This window comes from Echiichthys vipera (assembly GCF_963691815.1).
Source record: "Echiichthys vipera genome assembly, chromosome: 20".
Classification (NCBI taxonomy): domain Eukaryota; kingdom Metazoa; phylum Chordata; class Actinopteri; order Perciformes; family Trachinidae; genus Echiichthys; species Echiichthys vipera.
Window position 1 is genome coordinate 20,820,970 of NC_139845.1, and position 20,249 is coordinate 20,841,218.

The window sequence follows — 20,249 nt, forward strand, 5'->3', positions numbered from 1 at the left end:
TCCGAGGGGGACGACCTGGAGTATCGAGACGTCATCGCCAACTTCGTCGCCTGGTGTGAGGCAAACCATCTGCTCATCAACGCCAGCAAGACGAAGGAGGTGGTGATAGACTTCAGCAGGAAGGCTCCCACAACAGCACCGGTGAACATCCAGGGTTTGGACATTGAGAAGGTGGAGCAGTACAAATACCTGGGTGTTCACCTCAATAATAAACTGGACTGGTCCCACAACACCGACGCCCTGTACAAGAAGGGCCAGAGTCGCCTCCATCTACTGAGGCGACTGAGGTCTTTTGGAGTGTGCAGGGCACTTCTGAGGACCTTCTATGACTCTGTGGTAGCGTCTGTTATTTTTTATGCGGTGGTCTGCTGGGGCTGTGGAAGCTCAGAGAGGGACAGGAAGAGACTAAACAGACTGATCAGAAGAGCTGGCTCAGTCCTAGACTGTTCCCTGGATTCCATTGAGGAGGTGGGTGAGAGGAGGATGTTATCCAAACTAACATCGATCATGGACAACACCTCTCACCCCCTCCATGACACTGTGGGAGCCTTAAGCAGCTCCTTCAGCCACAGACTGCTGCATCCGAGATGCAAAAAAGAACGCTTCCGCAGGTCGTTCATCCCGACCGCAGTCAGACTGCACAATAATAATTTGTAATGATTGTTATGTTTATTTTGTCAATTCACCCATGTGCAATTACACTTCCACATCATCACAAGTCACTTTTGTAATGCATATTTGTAACATCTGTACTTAGTATTTCCATCCACTGTAGTTTTTCCACTTCATATTTATGACACATAGTGTAAATTGTTGTATATTGTATATAGTATATTTTCTATTCTTATTTTTTATTTTTATCTTCTATTTTATTTTTAATTATCTTTGTTTACCTTATGTAAACTAAGGGTCTGTGTTGTCTGCGTCTGTGTTGTAAGCTTCTGCTCACGTGAATTTCCCCGCTGTGGGATCAATAAAGTCTATTCTATTCTATTCTATTCTTCTTGCTTACCTAAGTCACGTGACTTTCTTTAAAGTCCTGCTTTATTCTCTTATGTGTACATCAGACGTGTTGTTGTGCTAGTGACATGACATTTTGAATGTGTCTCCAAAAATGACTTGCCAGGACCATTATGTGCCAAGCGGCCAGCCACTGCTGCACGGGGTAGTGTCTCTTGTTTAGAGATGCTGTGCACTGAGGTCTAGACATGATTGGACATGCTAAAGACATGCTCACCTGCTCATCATCTCAAATCTCTAGCTTGCTAGTACAGTAGCTGTGACATCAGACTCAAAACAAAACCTAGTATTAACCACCTGCGGTAATTCCAGTCTTTTTTGGCTGGCTGGTGTATTACTCTCTGTGAAAGTACTGTTTGGAAAAATGGGTGTGTCCATGTAAATGTGTATGAAATCAATGTATTGAATGTAGTCTTAAGCTCCTGAATGGTGTAATATTATATTTAGAGTTCTTCAAATGCCCTGTTGGCTGAATGAGGACTGACTTGGATGAGTAATGCAGAGGCTGCCTTCATGAACGTCACTGGGTTTACTAAACAGGTGTGTCAACAATGAATCGAGTCCACTGTGGCATGTATTGGACTGAGACTACATTGCATTATAGTACACCATTGCACTGGATTCATTTGTGGATTCCTCATATGAGATGATAATAAGTTCCTATCAACATATAATTGAATGCGTGACCATTTATTTAACATGCAGGGTGGGAGTAAACACAGAATATAAGGGTTATGGTATTATACTAGTAGGCTACCTGTGGATGCACAACCTGATCCATAAGAAATGCACAGCCCATTCAACCTAGTAAGAGGGTAATGGTGACAACTTAAGATAAAGTGTGGTTTATTGTAACATTAACACGTATTTCCCCTAAGGTACCTAGTTTTCCAGCAGACGCTTTTAAACCTCAAGTGATTGACAGCTGAGAAGCCCCGCCCCTGGAGGCGCCTGACGCTGAACCGCAGCCCCTTCTCACTTCCAGTCCCGCAGATCTCCATTTTCTTCTTTCCCGTTATTCCGGAGAAGAGGAGTAAAGAGTTGAAAAAATGAATGAAGAATACGACGTTATCGTCCTGGGCACCGGACTCACGGTGAGAAAGGCTCAAACGACGCGGCCCACGGCGTGGAAGTGATTTGCAACCTGTTACCGACGCAGTTAGCGCCTGACAGCCTGGCTCTGAGCTAACTAGGCCTAATCAGCGGCGCTAGCGCTAAGTAGCTAGCTTACTGTTAGTTAATGGAAACTGAGCACTGTAGCTAACTGTTAGCACTCCGATATCTGCAAATGCTCAATGTCCGGGAAGATTAGCGATGCCTAAATGTTAACTTACACAAGACACGTTCAGCTATCACTCCCTTGCTGTGTGTATAAAGTATTATGTCGACTGTAATGAGCCTAGTAATTTAACCGGGTATTTGGAAATGGGGCGTCAGTCAAGATTATACGCGGATGATTAGTCTGCTAACATTAGCCGACCTAAATGAAGCTAACTAATTAACGTTAGCCTGCTAACAACAGAATAACGACGTGTCAGCTTCACGCATTAATCCGTCGTGCACGGTGCCCGTCAGCGGCTGTTGACTTTATTTAACAGTATAAGGTTATCGAAGCCATCCGCTTAACTGGCGGAATAAGTAATAACGCAGTAAAGTAGCACATATTCAAGCTACCCGAAGTTTCCGCTGTGCTCTTTCCGTGGGCTCAACAGGCTGCGGAGTGAAACCGTACAAGCTGAATAATGGGCACAAAGTTAACGAAGCCTCGGCACAATGACTTACACGAGAAGGTATTCTGTGAAGACGAACAGACTGTTTATCCAGAAACGCTTACTTTGGACCTTAACTGTTCAAAAGGCTGTGGCATCCTGTTGTTAACCTACATGTTAACTTGAAATTGAACTTCTTGCTTTAGCCTACACACTAAATAAGCCAGGAGGAAAATGATCCAGTAAGATGTGAGGTGGTAGTTTATGAGCTTGGCCCAAAGGGTGGTGGTTTCCCCGTGTATTTGACTTTCTGTCAGCCTCGACATGCCATAGCCTTACAGACAAACGTATACTTCCTGCACAGGCCGCTTGACTTTCTGTCGATTTTCCACGACTGAAGCCTGACGTGGAAATACCCAAACACCAATGGGTAAGCAGCGTCCTGTCCTCCAGGAGCTGATGTTGGAGACGTTTCTGGACCTAACCTGGAGAACACTAGTGACATAGCATTGATTCTTGTATTATCTACGGCTCAGGACAGCCTTTTGAAGTTTCTGTATATTCATATTTATGTATTTCAGCGAACACTGAATCGCAGCGTGTTTTGCTTTAGGCTCAGAGCTGGCAGATGTAGCAGGGCACTAGCTGCCAAGCAAAAGGGGGGTGGCTAAATTTTTTTTGTGTGTGTGGGCAGGGTGTTGATGTAGCTCACATTTGGGTGTGGTTCCATCAAGAGTGAGGAACCGAAAGTACACTGTAAGGACTCTGTAAGATGAGTAAACCAAGAGCTAGACTGACTGCAAGCCAGCCTACAAAGCGCTGCAGACCACTGCAACAGTGTAGTGATTTCAGTTCCCTTATGCAAAGAAGGGACTTTACTTCTATATATCTGACAGATTACCCTTTTATGTTACACACTGACATTAGCGCTTCTCTGACTACTTACTAACAAGTTAAACCACATTATAATTGACCAGTATACTAGTTATGCACTAGTTTTGCATTCTCAATAGAGTTCTTCCACCAGTGGCACCTTTTTTATGTCATAGGGTTAAGCGACTGGGGGGTGGGGTTTCCCATCTGTCACTTCTAATGACACCAGGGGAGTGGCTTGGCACAAGATATGAAACTGTACTTAAACAAAGTCTGGTTCACATTCTGATGCTCTTGGTGATCCCGAATAATCAGCTTGTTGCCTGAAGACGAGAAGAGTGAATAGGGCGGCATTTCAGTGGTTGTGGGCTGAGGACTAAACAGAGGCTGCAGTGATGGTTTTACATCATTCAATACGTCACAAAGGACTGATGGAAAACCACCAGTGGTAGTGGGGAAATATTAGTGATGGGACAACTATTTACTTACCAGGAACAAACTAACAATAGTGCAGTGGAATAAAGTTATCCCTCTAAAACTCTGAAACTATTTGAGGAATCAGTTTTCCAGTAACAAAAGCAAACATTCTCTGATTTCAGTTTCTTATACATGAGGATTTCTCGCACTCCTTACTCTTTATTTAAAAGTAAACTTATTATCTGCGTTTTAGACTGTTGATCAGACAAAACAAGACATTTAAGTACACCACACTAGGCTTTAGGAAATTCTAGTACTTAACAATTTACTTACATTTTATAGACCAAACAATTGATCAAAAATCGACAGTAAAAACACTTTTTAGTTTCAAACAACAATTCATACAGGAAATTAGTAGTACATTACACCATAATGCAGATTATTATGTTATTTACAGCACTAAAGCTAAATATCCCAAACCATATGAAGTAAAATGACAAATTCCTTTTACAGTACTAGATTAGTTTTGCACTCTCCACTAATAAATATACAGTTGCTGCTATCTTTGTGACCATCAAAAGGAGGAAGTGATATGAAAAAGGAAAGGAAATGGACACAATGGTTGCATTCACTGGGCAATCAAGTGATAAGTACACGGTCACTAACAACAGAGATTTACATTATTATGCAGTATGTTGTCTACATAAAGATACCAAACTGTATTGTGACAAAATTATGGTCTTTAAATAAATGAAAAAAACTCCTCTGAAGCTGACACTTTTTAATTTTATAGGCTCATCACATGCTTTGTCTGTAGAACTTTAATCTGCTGTTTAACACAGAGATGAAAAATCAAAGTCCAGCAGATTCTTCAGACTTCAGACTTGAAACACTTGGAAGTGTGTTGGAAATGTGTCCGGTGTCATAGAATCAAAGCTAGTACTCCTCCTGTGATAGTAACGTCATGTGATTGCATTTTTGAACTGCGGAGACACATCCTCTCTCACTTACAGCTCTTGTCTTCGATGTTGGACTTTGCTGCCTCTCACCCATTTTCTCTCTCTTGCGTCTTGCGTGTTAAAAATTGAACTGAAACTTTGCCTTTGGAATGCTTTATGCAGGCTTTATTTTCTGCCTGACCGTACACTGGATCAGTGTGCTTTCCTATCCGTCAGAATGGCCACCGCTACTATCAGGCTGAGGTGGTGATGACCGAGGCTGCTTCCGGTTCTGTGTCAAAGCCTGTATTTATATACGCAGCAGCAAATTGGCTTTGGTTCAGTTACCTGTCACCCGAAAAGAGTGACTGGCGCATCACGACTGCTCTTTGTTCCCCAGAGATTTATGTACCTGAATGTTTGCATTGCAAGATCATACAATGGATGACACCCAGACGCATACAGAAGTTAGCAGATTTCACTGAGGCATGTGTTGGTTTGGAAGAGCACCTATGCAGAAGCTAGCTTGGATGTTGCAGGATGCAGAGAAGTAGGTATTTCACTGAGGTAACAAAGGGGAGATTGGATGTAGAAGTAAATTTAGGTTGATCACACGTTCAGTATTCCTGACAGTTCCAGTCTTTTTGGACAGTATCACCACTCATGGTCGCACAGGAAATATGGAGGGTTTACTTCCAACTCATTAGTCATCCTATCCAGGAGACAGTATCTTAAGTGTTTAGACAAATTTATTGACAAAGGTTACAGATTAAGGCGTAAAATACCATGTGATAATCCTACAAATTAATTGCACGTTATGCCAAATTATTCCTACAAGGCACTCAAAGTCTTCAGTTTGCTGTACTTTTCAAACTATACAAGTTGCACTGACCAGTAACAAGTCACCAGCTACAAGATCTTTCACCAGGAAAAATCCCTAAAGTGTGGGTCTGGTCTCCCAACTTGAGCACTTGCTCTGATATGTAATATCGCCACGGATGGGTTTTCAGTTGAAAGCCAGATGAGTCTATCGGTATCATATGCCGATCAAATGCTGCGACAATGCAGCTGGCTTTTCCTCCAGCCCGGAGCTGAGCTTCGCCTTGCTGCTCCGTTGGTCCCCAGAGCAGCAGGGTCTGTCTGCAGCCGCACATACAGTAAAGTTTCTAGTGTTACAGGCAACCCTTTCCCTGGTTTCCCCTCAGCCCCTGTCTTGCACGCTCATTGGCTCATGGAGTCCCCGAAAACTCCAGATATTAGGCCTGCTGGATGTCTGGAATGAGTGTGCGATGTAAGTTCACACTCAAGCTCTGACCGGCGAGCTCTCAGCCAACCCTGATTTCCCTCTGATCTGTGGCTTTTGTCAGCAGCAATTTGCTTTCTGTGAATGGAAAAATTAGGGATAAAGTTGGGTAGTAGGCACTTGGCATTACCATTCTATGGGTTAATTTAAATACACACCCACACTACACTAGTTTCACTAGCTAGTTAAAAAAAAAGACTAATTAAATGCAAGGCTCCAACTTTTTTCACTAGGAGCACTGTGGCCCAAAACTGAACATTTTAGGGGCGCAACCAGAAGTTTTGGAGGCACACACCGTAAGTCAATAACGGATGGAGAAATTGCAATGTGCTGTTTCAAATTAGGTGTCACATTTTTATTGTGCTGTTTTGAAGATGCAACATAAAAGGCAAACCGACAGCACCATCGCTGTCATGACTGTACAATATTAAAAAATATACCATACATACAGAATAAGGGGTGTAACGAGAGGATATACGATGTTGAGTCTATGAGAACGAGACATTTTAACACTATTTTAAAATGTCAATATTTTCTTTACAGGGGGGTTGATTTAAGCAGAGAGCTTCTGGTGGTGCTGAGGTGTGTTTGCATAGTACTTGTGTTTGCTGTTGTGTAGGCTACGGTGATCACAGCGATAAAGTATAAAATGTAAAAATAATAATATTTTATTAATATTAGAATTTTTTTCAAGTCACAATCTCACTTTACGAAATGACATAAAGCAATGCATCCACTGGAAACCAGTAGCTGGTAGTTAGGGATCTAGTAACTTACAGCGTGATCACACTGTGCTTTTGGCCGCGGCCAAAACCGGTTTTTCAGCTAAAGTCTAGTACCTTTAAGTAGTGTGAGCGCACCCGCTCCGCACTCAACTGGGGCCAGCGGACCGTCCACGGCCCGCTTGAAATAGGTGGGCTTTAGCGGAGCCGTTTGCACATGTACGAGCACGAGCGTGCGCACGTGTACGCGCACGAGCACGAGCCCTACGGCAGTAGCGTTATGTCCGCCTGTTCGGACATGTAAATAGAAGGACGGACCATGCGCGGACATTTAACAACAACAACAATGGCGGTGAAAGGTTCATGTTGGTGTGATGCGGAGGTGGAGTGTTTACTGCAGATTTGGTCGATGAAAATATTCAAAAACAGTCGACAAGACGCACAAAAACTCAGAGGTCTATGGAAAGATTTGTAAACAAAGCCACACACGCGATCAATGCGTGTGACGTGTTACGGCGTGATGGCGTATGGACAGCAAGAAGCATTGGCCGAGGCCCAGGTAGTGTGAGTACAAACGGGGCTGGGGCGCGGGGGGGAGAGGGAGGGGGGACAAGTACCCTAAAGCCCGGGTCTCGGTCCGGGAGGACAGTGTGATCACGCCCTAAGAGCGTGATCACACTATCCTTTTGGCTGCGGCCAAAACCAGTTTTTCAGCTAAAGTCTAGTACCTTTAAGTAGTGTGAGCGCGCCCTAAAGCATCTGCCTCCATGTTACTGGCCTCGGCCCAGCAGTAAATTGCGCATCGCCTGTCAATTAACTCTTTTGGTCTGTTCATACACAAGCAGAATATGATGTTAATTACGCTGTCATATTGGCAAAACCAGAAATGGCCCCAAATCTACTGCTTGCCTGATCACTGAACCTCTTAATTCCCCATTGGTGCACTTTCGTCATAGTACAACCTAGGACCACCAACAGTTTCTGATGACTAAAGATTCACCACCTTCTCTCATAATTGTCAGCTTTTGTTTTTCTAGTTAGAGCATGTGTCCCTGAAGTCTCAGCCAATCCTTTTAATGGATGTACCAGTAACATTCCTTTTCTCTTCTTCATGGATAAAATGTAAAAACTACACGCGTATAATCGAGCATCCTGCTATGGTTAATGTTAAAGTGAGAGCTGTACTTGTTCTGAAGATGTACCAAATAGACAAATTGAGCAAATTAAGGTTTTGTGAAGAAGAATTTGCGGTTAGAGGTGTCATAGTATTCGACTCGCTACTTTATCTTTATCGTTAATGTTACCGTGCATTCACACCAAAAGCGACGGAGTGGATGAAAGCGTCAAGCTGCCATTCAAAATCAATGTAAATGATACACGATGTCGCCTTGGGCGGCGCGTTCTGAGCAATAAGAGCAATGCGATGAAGCATCGATCGCCTCATCGTTTGTTGCTTTATGTTGAAAAATGTAAACTTTTCAAGCAACATCGCCTGAAGCTGTGAAACATCCAGGGGCTCACCAGGCTCACCAAAGCCGCCATTGTTGCAGTCCTTGGGGGAAACCAGACTGTTCCTATGTTTATAATATAATGCATATAACTATGAACTGTGGATTCAGGCATCTAGTCTGCCAGAAATCCAGAAGAAGAAGCAGAGTGAAGCGTATCCCGGTCTGATCTAGCGGAAAGTACGGCTTCAGGGGTTAAATCACTGACGGCCTGATCTCACTACAACACAACAGCTTGTTTAAGAGCCACACACTTCCTCTGAGAGCTCATTTCTGTTCTTTTAGAAGCATTAAACTTTTGTTTAGCAGTAGCATCACTTCCCATTTAGCACAACAGCAGAGTAGGCTGAGCCGGGGGTTAGCTTCACTTAGCTAGCCGCCTCGGCTGCTACATGAGATTAAAACGATGATCAAAAATGTGACAAATGTGAGAAAACAACGCAATTTAACCGCCTCCCTTGCTTTTGGTGTGAATGCATGGTGAGCCTTTATTTACCATAATCAAGTAATTAAGTGCGGAGCATAGTTTTGGCCTCTAAGGAGTGATACGAGTTCATCCCTATTGAAAGAAACAACTGGTTTGAACTGTGACACTTCCTGTGTCATTACAGGCCGCATTCTCAGGGGGTGAGGGTGACATCACTCAGTAGAAGACATAATGCATTGTTTGTTTTTTGGTCATGTGAGAAACAGGTTATACCATGCACCGCCATATTATAAGCCGTCATTGGATAGTAAAACTGGTTTTCAGAGTAAAGTCCACACAATCACATGATGCACGCAGTAATCGCATTATGGCCTTTGGTCTTTGTGAATTCCAGGCTCTGACAAACAGGCCCGTTTCCTCTCATCGTAGCCCAGGGTCTGAGACTTAAAGCCATGTGAAAGCTGTAATCATTGCCTCGGCTCCATAGAAGCATGACAGACATTATGTTGGAATTGGGCGTGTCGGAAAACAGAATTCTTGGTCACAGCGATGTCTGGTCATAATCTTGGTTCTGTTAACATCTTTTAACATTGACTCAATTTACATCAATTTATATTAATCGTGAGTGAAAATCTGAATGAGCCTTCACACAACTGGTTTTCTGTCAAATCAACCTGAAATGACTTGAGCAGGATTTATAACAGCCAATCCTTCACTCTATATTACAGAATGATTAAAAGACAGTTAATGCGAGCAATAAGAACACAAAGGGCAATCACGTACATAGTAAATCCCTTCATAAATGAATCCATTTTTGCCTTATGCCTTGACAGAGCTACGAAAGGAAGCAAGGAGAGAGAGACTGGAATTGACCCAGGGATGTTGCGGTTATCTGGTTTGCCCAAACCATTAGGCTACGTGAGCGTACCTTACTGTAGGATAATTTGCAACAACTAAACAAATAGCATCAACCAACGTGCCGTAACATTAGGATTTGCCATGTCTGTGGATTTTCTCTGCATCCTTTTGGTCTTGGTCTAATTCTACTTCTGTTTTTTTTCACCCGACAGGAATGCATTTTATCTGGCATCATGTCTGTGAAGGGGAAGAAGGTTCTGCACATGGACCGCAACTCCTACTACGGAGCTGAGAGTGCCTCCATCACGCCTATTGAGGATGTAAGTTGATCACTGACCACCTCTTTGACACCAGGGAAGTCAAGTTTTTTTACGTTGAAGACATAAGAAGGCAACAACAGCAGACTGTGGTTGGAATTAACAGGAGAAACAGAGGGACTGAAAAAGTTGTTGGTCAGACCAGGGGTTCTCCAGTGCCAGACTTTATACCTAAATGTTCTTAAGCCAACAATCTAACGCTGATGTTCACTTCACGAATGCACAAAATTAGTGGAAGTTGTATTTATCCTCTCAGAGTCTGGATATTGAGTTAGAAAATGCCAGAGAGACAGAGAAAAGAGTGCACATTGTATCCATTAAGAGATGGGGGCAAGCGTAAAAACAGCAGCCAAAACTCAAACTGCTCTGTTTTCTGTAGTTGCTCATTAAATAAAAAAGAAACACACAAGACTCCGTAACATCACTCAGGCAGCATCCACACACTACTGAAAGGTGGTGAAGACGTACTTGTGAGTCACTTTGCTTAAAAAAAGATAACCTGTATTGTGGATTGCAATGTAATGAGTAATGAATTACCCAAAGGAGGATATAATAAGCTATAAGTTATATAATTAGACATGATTAGATAGGGCTGTACGGTATGGTCTAAAATATACTGTGTATCACGGTATAATGTGAAGCATAGACGCTAACAGTATTATATCACGGTATAATGATTTATGATGATATCTACATTTCTATATAAATGCTTCTGAATTACTGTAATGAAGTACATGTTTGAGGCTCTTGTTCTTATGATTTTGAGTATTTTCATGCTACTTCTACCCCAATTCAGCTGGAAATATTCTACTTTTTACTCCACTACATTTCTTATAACTTAAGTTACTCGTTACTTTACCAATTAAGATGTTTGCTGTCTACCGATATACACACCCTTTGATTACATTAATTAATTGATTGATTATTTCTTTCCGGCAATTCTAATCACATCTTCCTCGCCGGTTCTAAGGATGGTACTAATCCGCTGCTCGTGGATTGGGACCCTCTGTTCTACACCATCCGCTATCAAAAAAAGGACAAGCACCCTAAAGAAATAATCTTTTTTTAATTTTCAGTAGCCATTATTACCCCTCTCACTATGATGATCAGGTTCTCAGCCCCAAAAGTAGCCCCTCTGACCTTGTTCTGAAAGACAAACGTTTTTGTGAAAATACTCTTTCCTGAGTACAGGTAATGACAAAAATAGGTTCAACGTAGACGCCACAGGACCAGAGATACCTTTTGCAGACCTGGATGTGTAAAATCACGGGAGTTCCCCTTTGAATGTTTTCGTTGTTTGTTGAATTGCGCCTCTGTGAATCAAGTCTGGTTCTGTATCTCCTTACAGCTCTACAAGCGCTTCAACTTTCCAGGCAAACCTTCTGAGTCAATGGGGAAAAGCCGGGATTGGAACGTGGACCTCATCCCTAAATTCCTAATGGCCAACGGTATAATTTAGATCACTCACCTGTGTTTTACTAACAGCTAATCTTGGACTTCTCTCTGACCTTTAGTCCCTGCAGTCAAATATCTTCAATATGTCCCTTTTAATGTTCTTGCTCACATTTCATTTTTGTTTGTGGCAGAGCTGTGAGCATTAGCTTATTAGTGCTGTAGGTGTCATGGTTCAAACACTGATTGATATTTGAAGCCTTTTTTAAGTAGCACCACAAACCACGAGTAACACTTTAATGTGGCTGAAATCTAAGGAAAGGGTTTAAAATTATTTGGATGTTATTTGATAAATATTTTTATTTTTATTTTGTATTAATTAGCAATAGCTTTATTTAGTGTTTTTGTAGTTTAACGCTGATGTTTGCATCTTCTTCCCCCAGGTCAGCTGGTGCGCATGCTGCTCATCACAAAGGTGACTCAGTACCTGGATTTCAAAGTGGTTGAGGGCAGCTTCGTTTACAAGTCGAACAAAATCTATAAAGTCCCCTCTACCGAGGCTGAGGCCCTGTCATCGAGTAAGTTGTTTGCGGATAAAGTAGTCAGGCATTTGAATGCCGTGGTGAAGTAATTTCCCCACCGCTTAATGAACTGTTGACAACACCAGAGTTACAGATTTCACCTCAAACACAGCTGTGTGTCTGGCCTCTCCGGCTATCTGGTTGAGCGTTTGCTGCGCGACCCGTTGTGGTCACTGCTGGGTTGAGACAGGCGACGGAAATGCTCCAAAGCACGGCACACTTCCCTTCAGCTCTTATGCTAACCATAGACCAGTGCTGCCCAACCCTGCTCCTAGAGGGCCACTGTCCTGCATGTTTTAGGTTTCTCTCTGCTCGAACACACCTGAGTCTAATGCTCTGCTCGTTATCAAGCAGCTGATGCTTGTCACAGGATTTGAAATCTCTAGACTCAAGTGTCTCGGAGCAGGGAGAAACCTAAAACATGTCTGTAAAGTGTCCTGAGATAACCTTTGTTATGATTTGGCACTATAAATAAAATTCAATTGAATTAGACTGTATTAAATATGATCTTAACTAAACAAAACAGTTCAGAGCTTCGTGGTCATAGTCTAGTTTCTGTTCTGTTTACTCTTGAGTGAATCTGACAAGAAAACAAAATCTATTATAAACCGTATAAATACAAATGATATACCAGTAAATGATTGGCACTTCACTTCACCAAATCCTCCATCATCGTCACCGTTTCCTCATGTGAAGGGAAATCTGGCTCCTGGTAATCTGCTGCTGCACCAAGCGTTTACATGCAGTTTAAAAACCTGATTATAATCGGGTTAAGCTTATTCTCTGGTTTCTCAAACACCATGTAAACAACATACCCTGGGTAAAATCAGAATTGTCATAATTAGATAAGTCCTTTAGTAACCGGAGTTCTCTTGCATGTAAACGCTTTACCCGGATTGTAATCGGGTTTCTCGTCTGCACATGTGCAGGGGTTAGAACTCCCCCCTCCATGGCGGTGGTAAACCTTTTCGTTCACCTCGCTTGTGATTTTCACAACGGTGAACCGGGGAAAAAGCCGTATTATGACCAGCTGTATGATGGTGGAGCGCCACCTCCTGTACCAGAGAAGGGTAACTCTTGTGATTTTCCCATTCAGCCCCCTCTCGTGTATACGTGGGGAACTTCAATAATCTGATTAGGCCTTTTTCGGCTTAGTGATGTGACTGTAAACACACTGACTTTCACATGGGCACTGAAACGCAGAAGTTAACTATATGGGTTTTTGTTTGACTTTAGGAAAGCAATGCTGTGGGCAAGAAATGTAGTCAGGTATATCAAGGCACCATGTAAGACTGGTTACACTTTTAACCCCGACTACCACAACTAGTCTAGCTAGCTTGTTTGCATTTCTTTCAACCAATCACAGTCGTCTTGGACGCACTTAGCTCCGGATGCAACAATGATTCCCTTGCTAAATACATAGCGGAAGGGGAGGACATACACACTGCGTGTCAGGCTTTATCACAGCACTGTACATTTCAAGTTTTTGGTATATGCTGCATGTGTCTCTTTCTATACGTCCTTTTGAAAAGTTGTTGTTTTTAAGTAGTAATGTTGTTTGGGTCCAAGCCTTTACTCTCAGCTGCTGGTTACTGCTTTTGACTTGGGCCCATTCAAAGTCTTAACTCTTTGTTCTCCTAAAGGTCTGATGGGGCTTTTTGAGAAACGGCGCTTCAGAAACTTCCTCCATTTCGTCGCCAACTTTGATGAGAACGACCCCAAAAGCCTGCAAGGCGTCGACCCCCAAAAGACATCAATGAGGAACATTTTTGGAAAGTTTAACCTGGGCCAGGAAGTCATGGACTTTACCGGCCACTCCCTCGCCCTCTACCGTACAGACGAGTCAGTGCTCTTTCTATTGTTGTATATTACTTGAATTGCACATGATTGTGATACCATTGCACAGTTTATAGATTTTAATGCTCTACATCTCTGTCCACTCAGTTACCTGGATCAACCGTGCATCGAAACGATAAACAGGATCAAGCTTTACAGTGAGTCTCTGGCCAGATATGGCAAGAGCCCATACCTCTACCCTCTGTACGGCCTGGGAGAACTGCCGCAGGGGTTTGCCAGGTAGGGGACTCTCCCCTTGACACACACGTGTAATATTTGTATCACTCTGTGGGACTCATTTTAACGTCCCACAAGGACAACACACACTGTACCCAATGTAGTGTTTTTCATGCATGCATGTAACGTTAAACAACCAGTCACCGGCATTATTAGGTCTTGGTATAAGCCTGCTGCCGGTTTATTGGCTCACTGATGCTGAGGCATAGAAATGAACTGTGTGATGACAGGATTTTCAATACTCATTACTATTCAGGCTATTTGGTTGGTGCCTAAAAGTATTGAAGTTCGGTTCCCAACCTAATTGAAGTGTATGTATGAAAATGTTCACACAAATTACACTCTTCTTCAACTATTAGGTCCAACCTTGTGTTTCCATTCCAGGCTGAGTGCTATCTACGGTGGGACCTATATGTTGAACAAGCCTATCGATGAGATCGTGGTAGAGAATGGAAAGGTGGTGGGAGTCAAGTCTGAGGGAGAGGTGAGGATTTTGCTCTTAAATGTGTTGGATTTATAAATTTAAACATGGTAATCTTCTCCAGGAATCAAACCTACCCTCTTTACACCTCTCACCTTTTTCCCAACACAGATCGCCAGGTGCAAGCAGCTGATCTGCGACCCCAGCTATGATATGAGTCGCGTCAATAAAGTGGGTCAGGTGATCAGAGCCATCTGCATCTTGAATCACCCCATCAACAACACCGGCAATGTCAACTCCTGCCAGATCATCATCCCCCAAACTCAGGTCAACAGGAAGCACGGTGAGCACACACAGGAAGTTAGCAGATTTTCTTGACTTTATAGTATTAAAAGTAAGTACAATAGATCTTCAAGGAAAACAGATTATGTCCTTATCATAGCTGATTACTCTGTAGATGAAAGCAAAATATTGTATTGCAGAAGGGAAGAGAAGTTTAGAATTAAGTGAAGTCGTATACACATATATGCGGCAACTGTTTAAATATATTATCCACTTATGGTATTATTCTGTTCATGCAAATGTCTGAAACTACAGAGGTGGTGGTAAATGTGAAATCCAATGTGACACCTCTGGTTTTAATTCCATATTGTCAGGTTCAACCCAGAGCTGCAATAGACACTGGTGATCAGAATAAGAGGACAAGTTAATGAATGTATTATTAAATTAGGAGGAGGAAGTGTCCTGGTTTGGGGGATGTTTGCAGCTGCAGGAGTTGGGCCTCTTGTTCAGCTATACATGCAATACCTCCACTGCAACTATCTCCCAAGCAGCCCACAATTTTCATGCAAGACACTGTCCCCTGTCCCACTGCAAAACAGGTGAAGCAGTCTCTTGAAGCTAAGAATATTGAAACAGTGAAATGGCCAGCCCAGAGTCTAGATCTAAACCCCATAGAGAATCTCTGGAAAATCCTAGGCGACAAAGTAATGTTTAAGAAACCCACTCCAGTTAGTGAAGTGTGGAAGAGAGTGAGTCTGAATGGACCAAGATCAAAGCAGAGCAGTGTGAGAAACTAGTGATGTCCTGTGGGCGCAGATGTGCTGAAGTCATTTAAAGCTGTGGCCTCTACACTTCCTGTTCATTTTTGAATCCTACAGAAGAAAACATTGTTGAAATCTTCACTTCTGACACAATGGTTACTGTTCTCTGATTTTACTCACTGTTTTTTTCACAAAATAAAGGTTTTTGTTTAAGTGCCTTGATTATTTATAAAAACATGCTGGTACAGCAGTGGTATAGCCACAGCCTATATTCTATCAGATTCTGAACATTAAAAAAAACCCAGTATTAAATCAGAATAAATCAAGTATGTATTAGTCGTTCTAATATCTGTTCTATTGATCTCCTGTGTATTGACTTAAATAACATAATATAATCTTTCAAATTACGGCGGCAAACCACCAGACATTAACCTCAGTTTTTCTGTTTCCAGACATCTACGTCTGTATGATCTCCTTTGCTCACAACGTGGCAGCAGCTGGTAAATACATCGCCATTATCAGCACCACGGTGGAGACAAACGACCCAGAGAGTGAGATCAAGCCAGCCTTGGACCTACTGACGCCCATCGAGCAGAAGTTTGTCAGCATTAGCGACCTGTATGAACCTGTGGACTTGGGCACTGAGAGCCAGGTAGGAAGCTTTTCTACTGTTGGAGCAGTTATTTATTCCCACTCACTTCAGGTAAAGGAAGTGTCCCAGACTTGGAACTCGTTTGAGAAAAGTAATGCAACACATTTAACATTGAACATCATATACTGTGTACTCACTCAGGGTTTGACAATATAAAATACCCTTTCACTTCGACCTCCTTTTGTCCACCTGAAAATCAAGGGCAGGATCAAGGCTGTTGGCGTTGGTTTACTTTATCAGCTGTGTCGATTGCAAGTTACTACTAAATGAAACTGTTGACTGTTATCCAGTAAGCATGCTATTTAAATATCTATTAGACAATTCACCATGACGTCTCAACAATAATATTCGCTCCTCCGTGTGGCAAAGGCCGGCGCGTTCTCCGATGGCACCACTAGTATAAACAAGCACTACCGTGTCATTTAACCAGAGTGAATGGCTTGAATTACTGGGTGATCTGCACCGAAGTGGACGTAGAATTTATTTACACACTTCTAAGAATCTACAAGGGAAAGTTCATAGTTGTACATGGGCATTTAGACGTCAAATTAGTAAACAAAAGTGACGCTGATGAGTGAAAGCAGTCAGAACGTTTGGGCGATGCTCAGCCTTAGAGGCTCAGGTGGTGGTTTACATTAAAAATAGGCATAAAGAAGAGTTTACGGTATATTTTGGAGCTGTTAAAGTGTGTCATTTTATTGTGAAGGACTGAAGTATGGTACAGGATGTTTTGACAGCACTGATGTTAATATGGACGACCAGCAGCTCCCAGTGTACTGCGAGGAGATCGGGGTGTCCGACTAGGGCGAGAGGAGCACAGGGCTAATTCACTGGTGTTGGCGTCGTTTTGACCACTCCTGTAAACACAAAGATAAATTAAGCCGTTAAAACGATACATGTGTACAAAGATAAGAAGTTAGACTTCAGTTTAACACCATTAAATTACCTCTAAACATTACACCATCATTTATATTTGTAGGTTTAACAGAACGTTTGGTAGAATTTAGCCAGAAACTGTCCGACTGGTGACCCAGATCTTTTCTTTGTGAGAAAATGTCTCCACAAACACGATGATGGAGGTTTGGTTCCCAGTCGGCCCGTTAGAAGAGGCTCCTCCTCCACAGGTCCTGCTGGATACATTCATTTTTTCTGAAGGAAATTGATAAAACCCTGCACCTTTTGCTGTATATCAGGCGGCCCAACCACTAACACAACACGTTTTCCTTTTTTAACTGCGTAACACTGTTAACAGTAGCCAGTCAGGTCAGTGGAAGCTGCCTGTGTTCTGCCACCCGGAAGTGTCTGGACGCCTGTTGTTTACAAACATTCTGCTGGTTTGTTACGGAAGGAATGCCACTCGCTGTAACGGATGAATTTGCCTTGCATGTTGCTGTCATGTAAAAACACGCTGTCTTTGCAACACTTTCGTGTGGGTGCATGCGCGCGTGTGTGAGCGAATGCAAACAGGGAAAGTTGTGTCAGCAAAATGTCCTGCGCAAGAAACAATTCTGTGGTCTGTTTCCTTCCGTCTGTTAGAAACAAAATCAGTTTCTGTTTAACCCTTCACAAGCAGAGCGGCCTCTGCCAGCCACACGTCGTGGTTGTTTACATGATCATGATCATGATCATGGAGAGGCACCACACGTACCTGGCCAGAGCAAACGAAACATGAGCTTGGCAGCTTCGTCCAGGCTGAACTAGACTGTTCATCCATCTCTATGTGCACCGGGAGAATATTTCAAACAAAAGGCCTCTTTTTACCACTGTTTGTTTTCTCCTCTAGATTTTCATCTCCCGTTCGTACGATGCCACAACTCACTTTGAGACCACCTGCGACGACATCAAAGACATCTACCGGAGGATGACGGGCTCAGAATTTGACTTTGCCGAGATGGAGCGCAAGAAGCAGGACACCTTCGGGGACGTAGAGTAGAGGCGAAGCGTCCGCAACACTCCCGATAGCAAAGACACCGCTGCCGACGACTGAAATCTTACAAAAAATAGAAAAGCTACACAAAAATGTACACAACCATGGGCTGGCTGATCATCCAGTTTTATGGTTTGCCCCTTGAAGAAATTCATGATCCGTAGAGAGAGATGATATAGTATTGTTGGATAGGGTTCAGGGAGGGAGGTATGCTTTTTAAAAAAACAACAAATCACATTCAGATGGATGTTGCACTTAACACTGGTTACGCCTAATACACAGTAATGCCCCTAAATTCTTCTGCTTCATCATTTAAGATGATACATAGTCCAAAGATGCCAAATCCAGATGATGATTCATAATCAATAGTATCTTACAGAGTGGGCATAACTGTCAGGGAGGGTGGGGTGATGGGGATAACTGTCATTATATGGAAGATAAATAATATCTATACATCAGTTATTGGTCTTTGCAAGTATTTTTTTTTTATGTCAGGGTGAGAGAGAAGTGGCTTGGCTTTGCGTGTCTGCAGCACAACAGCAGATGGCAGTGTGAGGAGGCCCCTCAGCCTTTAAAGCGGGACAGGGGTGTGTGGGCGGGCTTGATGTCCCAGTGTCTTTTTGCCCCCTTTTCCTCTCCAATCACAGCCAGTCACATGCTATAGGCCAAGCCACAGACGCGTCTGTAGTCCAGCATTAACTCCCCAAACCGGTTTTCGACAGCTTGAGTTCCTATAACGCATCAGAGATATATTAAGTTCTGTATCATGGAAAGTGTTGAGACCCGAGCATTAACAGCAGATCAATGGGAAGTGTGGTTGACTGTAATTGCTTAAGAAGGACCAAATGTGTACTGCAGCAGTATTGAATTGATGAGAGCCCTGTGGTATATTTTGTCTTGAACAACAAAAAACAAAAAAACAAACATCTTGGGCTCAAATGATTTCTGTACTGCAAAGTAAAAAAAACTTTGTCAAAAAGCAAACCTGTGTTTGATCAACTTTTTTTCTCAGATTTCAGACTGATGAGTGAACGTGTGCAACACGAGTGAGACACCCCTGTACATTTCTGCTGCTCACGGCAGCTTTTTACTGATGCTGGTGAGGCGTCCCTGAACTTTAGGCTGACAACAACAACTGCTGATTCATTGACACTTGTATGATTTCAGGTTATTATAGACCAACCCTAGCATCACCTTTGCATCATGATATTCAAAATGATGCTTCTTAGGTGAGTTAGATAGATAGATATCTTTATTTATCCCCGAGGGGAAATGAGGTCATCGCAGCAGCGGGACAATACAATCAGAAATATAAACTACAATAAGAGTACAGTATAGCGAATTTAAAACACTATATTACAATATACTATGTGGATTTTAAGGTGCAAGATGAAGAGAGAAAGGTGCATTTTTAATGACAGTGGTAGATTTCAGTAATAAGTCACTTGAATGATGTGAGTGTGTTTCCTGAGCGTTGTTGTGCAGCGTTGTAGAGTGTGATGGCAGCAGGTAGGAATGGTTTCCTGTTCCGTTCTTTAAGGCAGCGAGGTTGAAGGAGTCTGCTGCTGAAGCTGCTCTGAAGCTCGTCCAGGGTTTGGTGAAGGGGATGAGAGACATTGTCCATGATCACCAGCAGTTTTGCATCCTGTGCTTCATCACCTCCTCCAGGGTGACAAGCTCAGAGCCAACAACAGACCCTGCCTTCTTTATCAGTGTGTTCAGTGTGTTCGCGTCTTTTACTTTGATGCCCGCACCCCAGGACACCACAGAGGAAGAAGATGGTGCTCGCGACAACAGACTGATAAAACATCGAAGCCTCCGGTTGCAGACATTGAAGGACCTGAGCCTCCTCAGGAAGTAAAGCTGGCTCAGGCCCTTCTTGTAGACTACCTGCGTGTTTGCGGTCCACTCCAGTTTATTGTCCAGCACCACACCCAGGTGCTTGTAAGAGTGCACAATGTTGATGTCTGTCCCACCAATGCAGACTGGAGAGGGCGGGGGCTTGTTCCTACTCAAGAGTTGCAAGCTGTTGCTGGGTTTTTGAACTTACAATACAATAAATATAGAT

The 20,249-nt window shown here is 42.9% G+C and overlaps 1 protein-coding gene across 1 annotated transcript; it reads left to right on the forward strand.

Annotated features, from left to right (window-relative positions):
* Positions 1–1,974: 1,974 nt before the first annotated feature.
* On the forward strand, positions 1,975–19,159 carry gdi2 (GDP dissociation inhibitor 2). The gene is made up of 10 exons (XM_083934712.1): positions 1,975–2,114; positions 9,988–10,095; positions 11,441–11,540; positions 11,928–12,062; positions 13,709–13,907; positions 14,010–14,141; positions 14,523–14,622; positions 14,731–14,902; positions 16,055–16,254; positions 18,038–19,159. The coding sequence occupies exons 1-10, from the start codon at positions 2,070–2,072 to the stop codon at positions 18,185–18,187; spliced, it is 1,341 nt and encodes a 446-aa protein (XP_083790838.1). The 5' UTR covers positions 1,975–2,069; the 3' UTR covers positions 18,188–19,159.
* Positions 19,160–20,249: the final 1,090 nt, after the last annotated feature.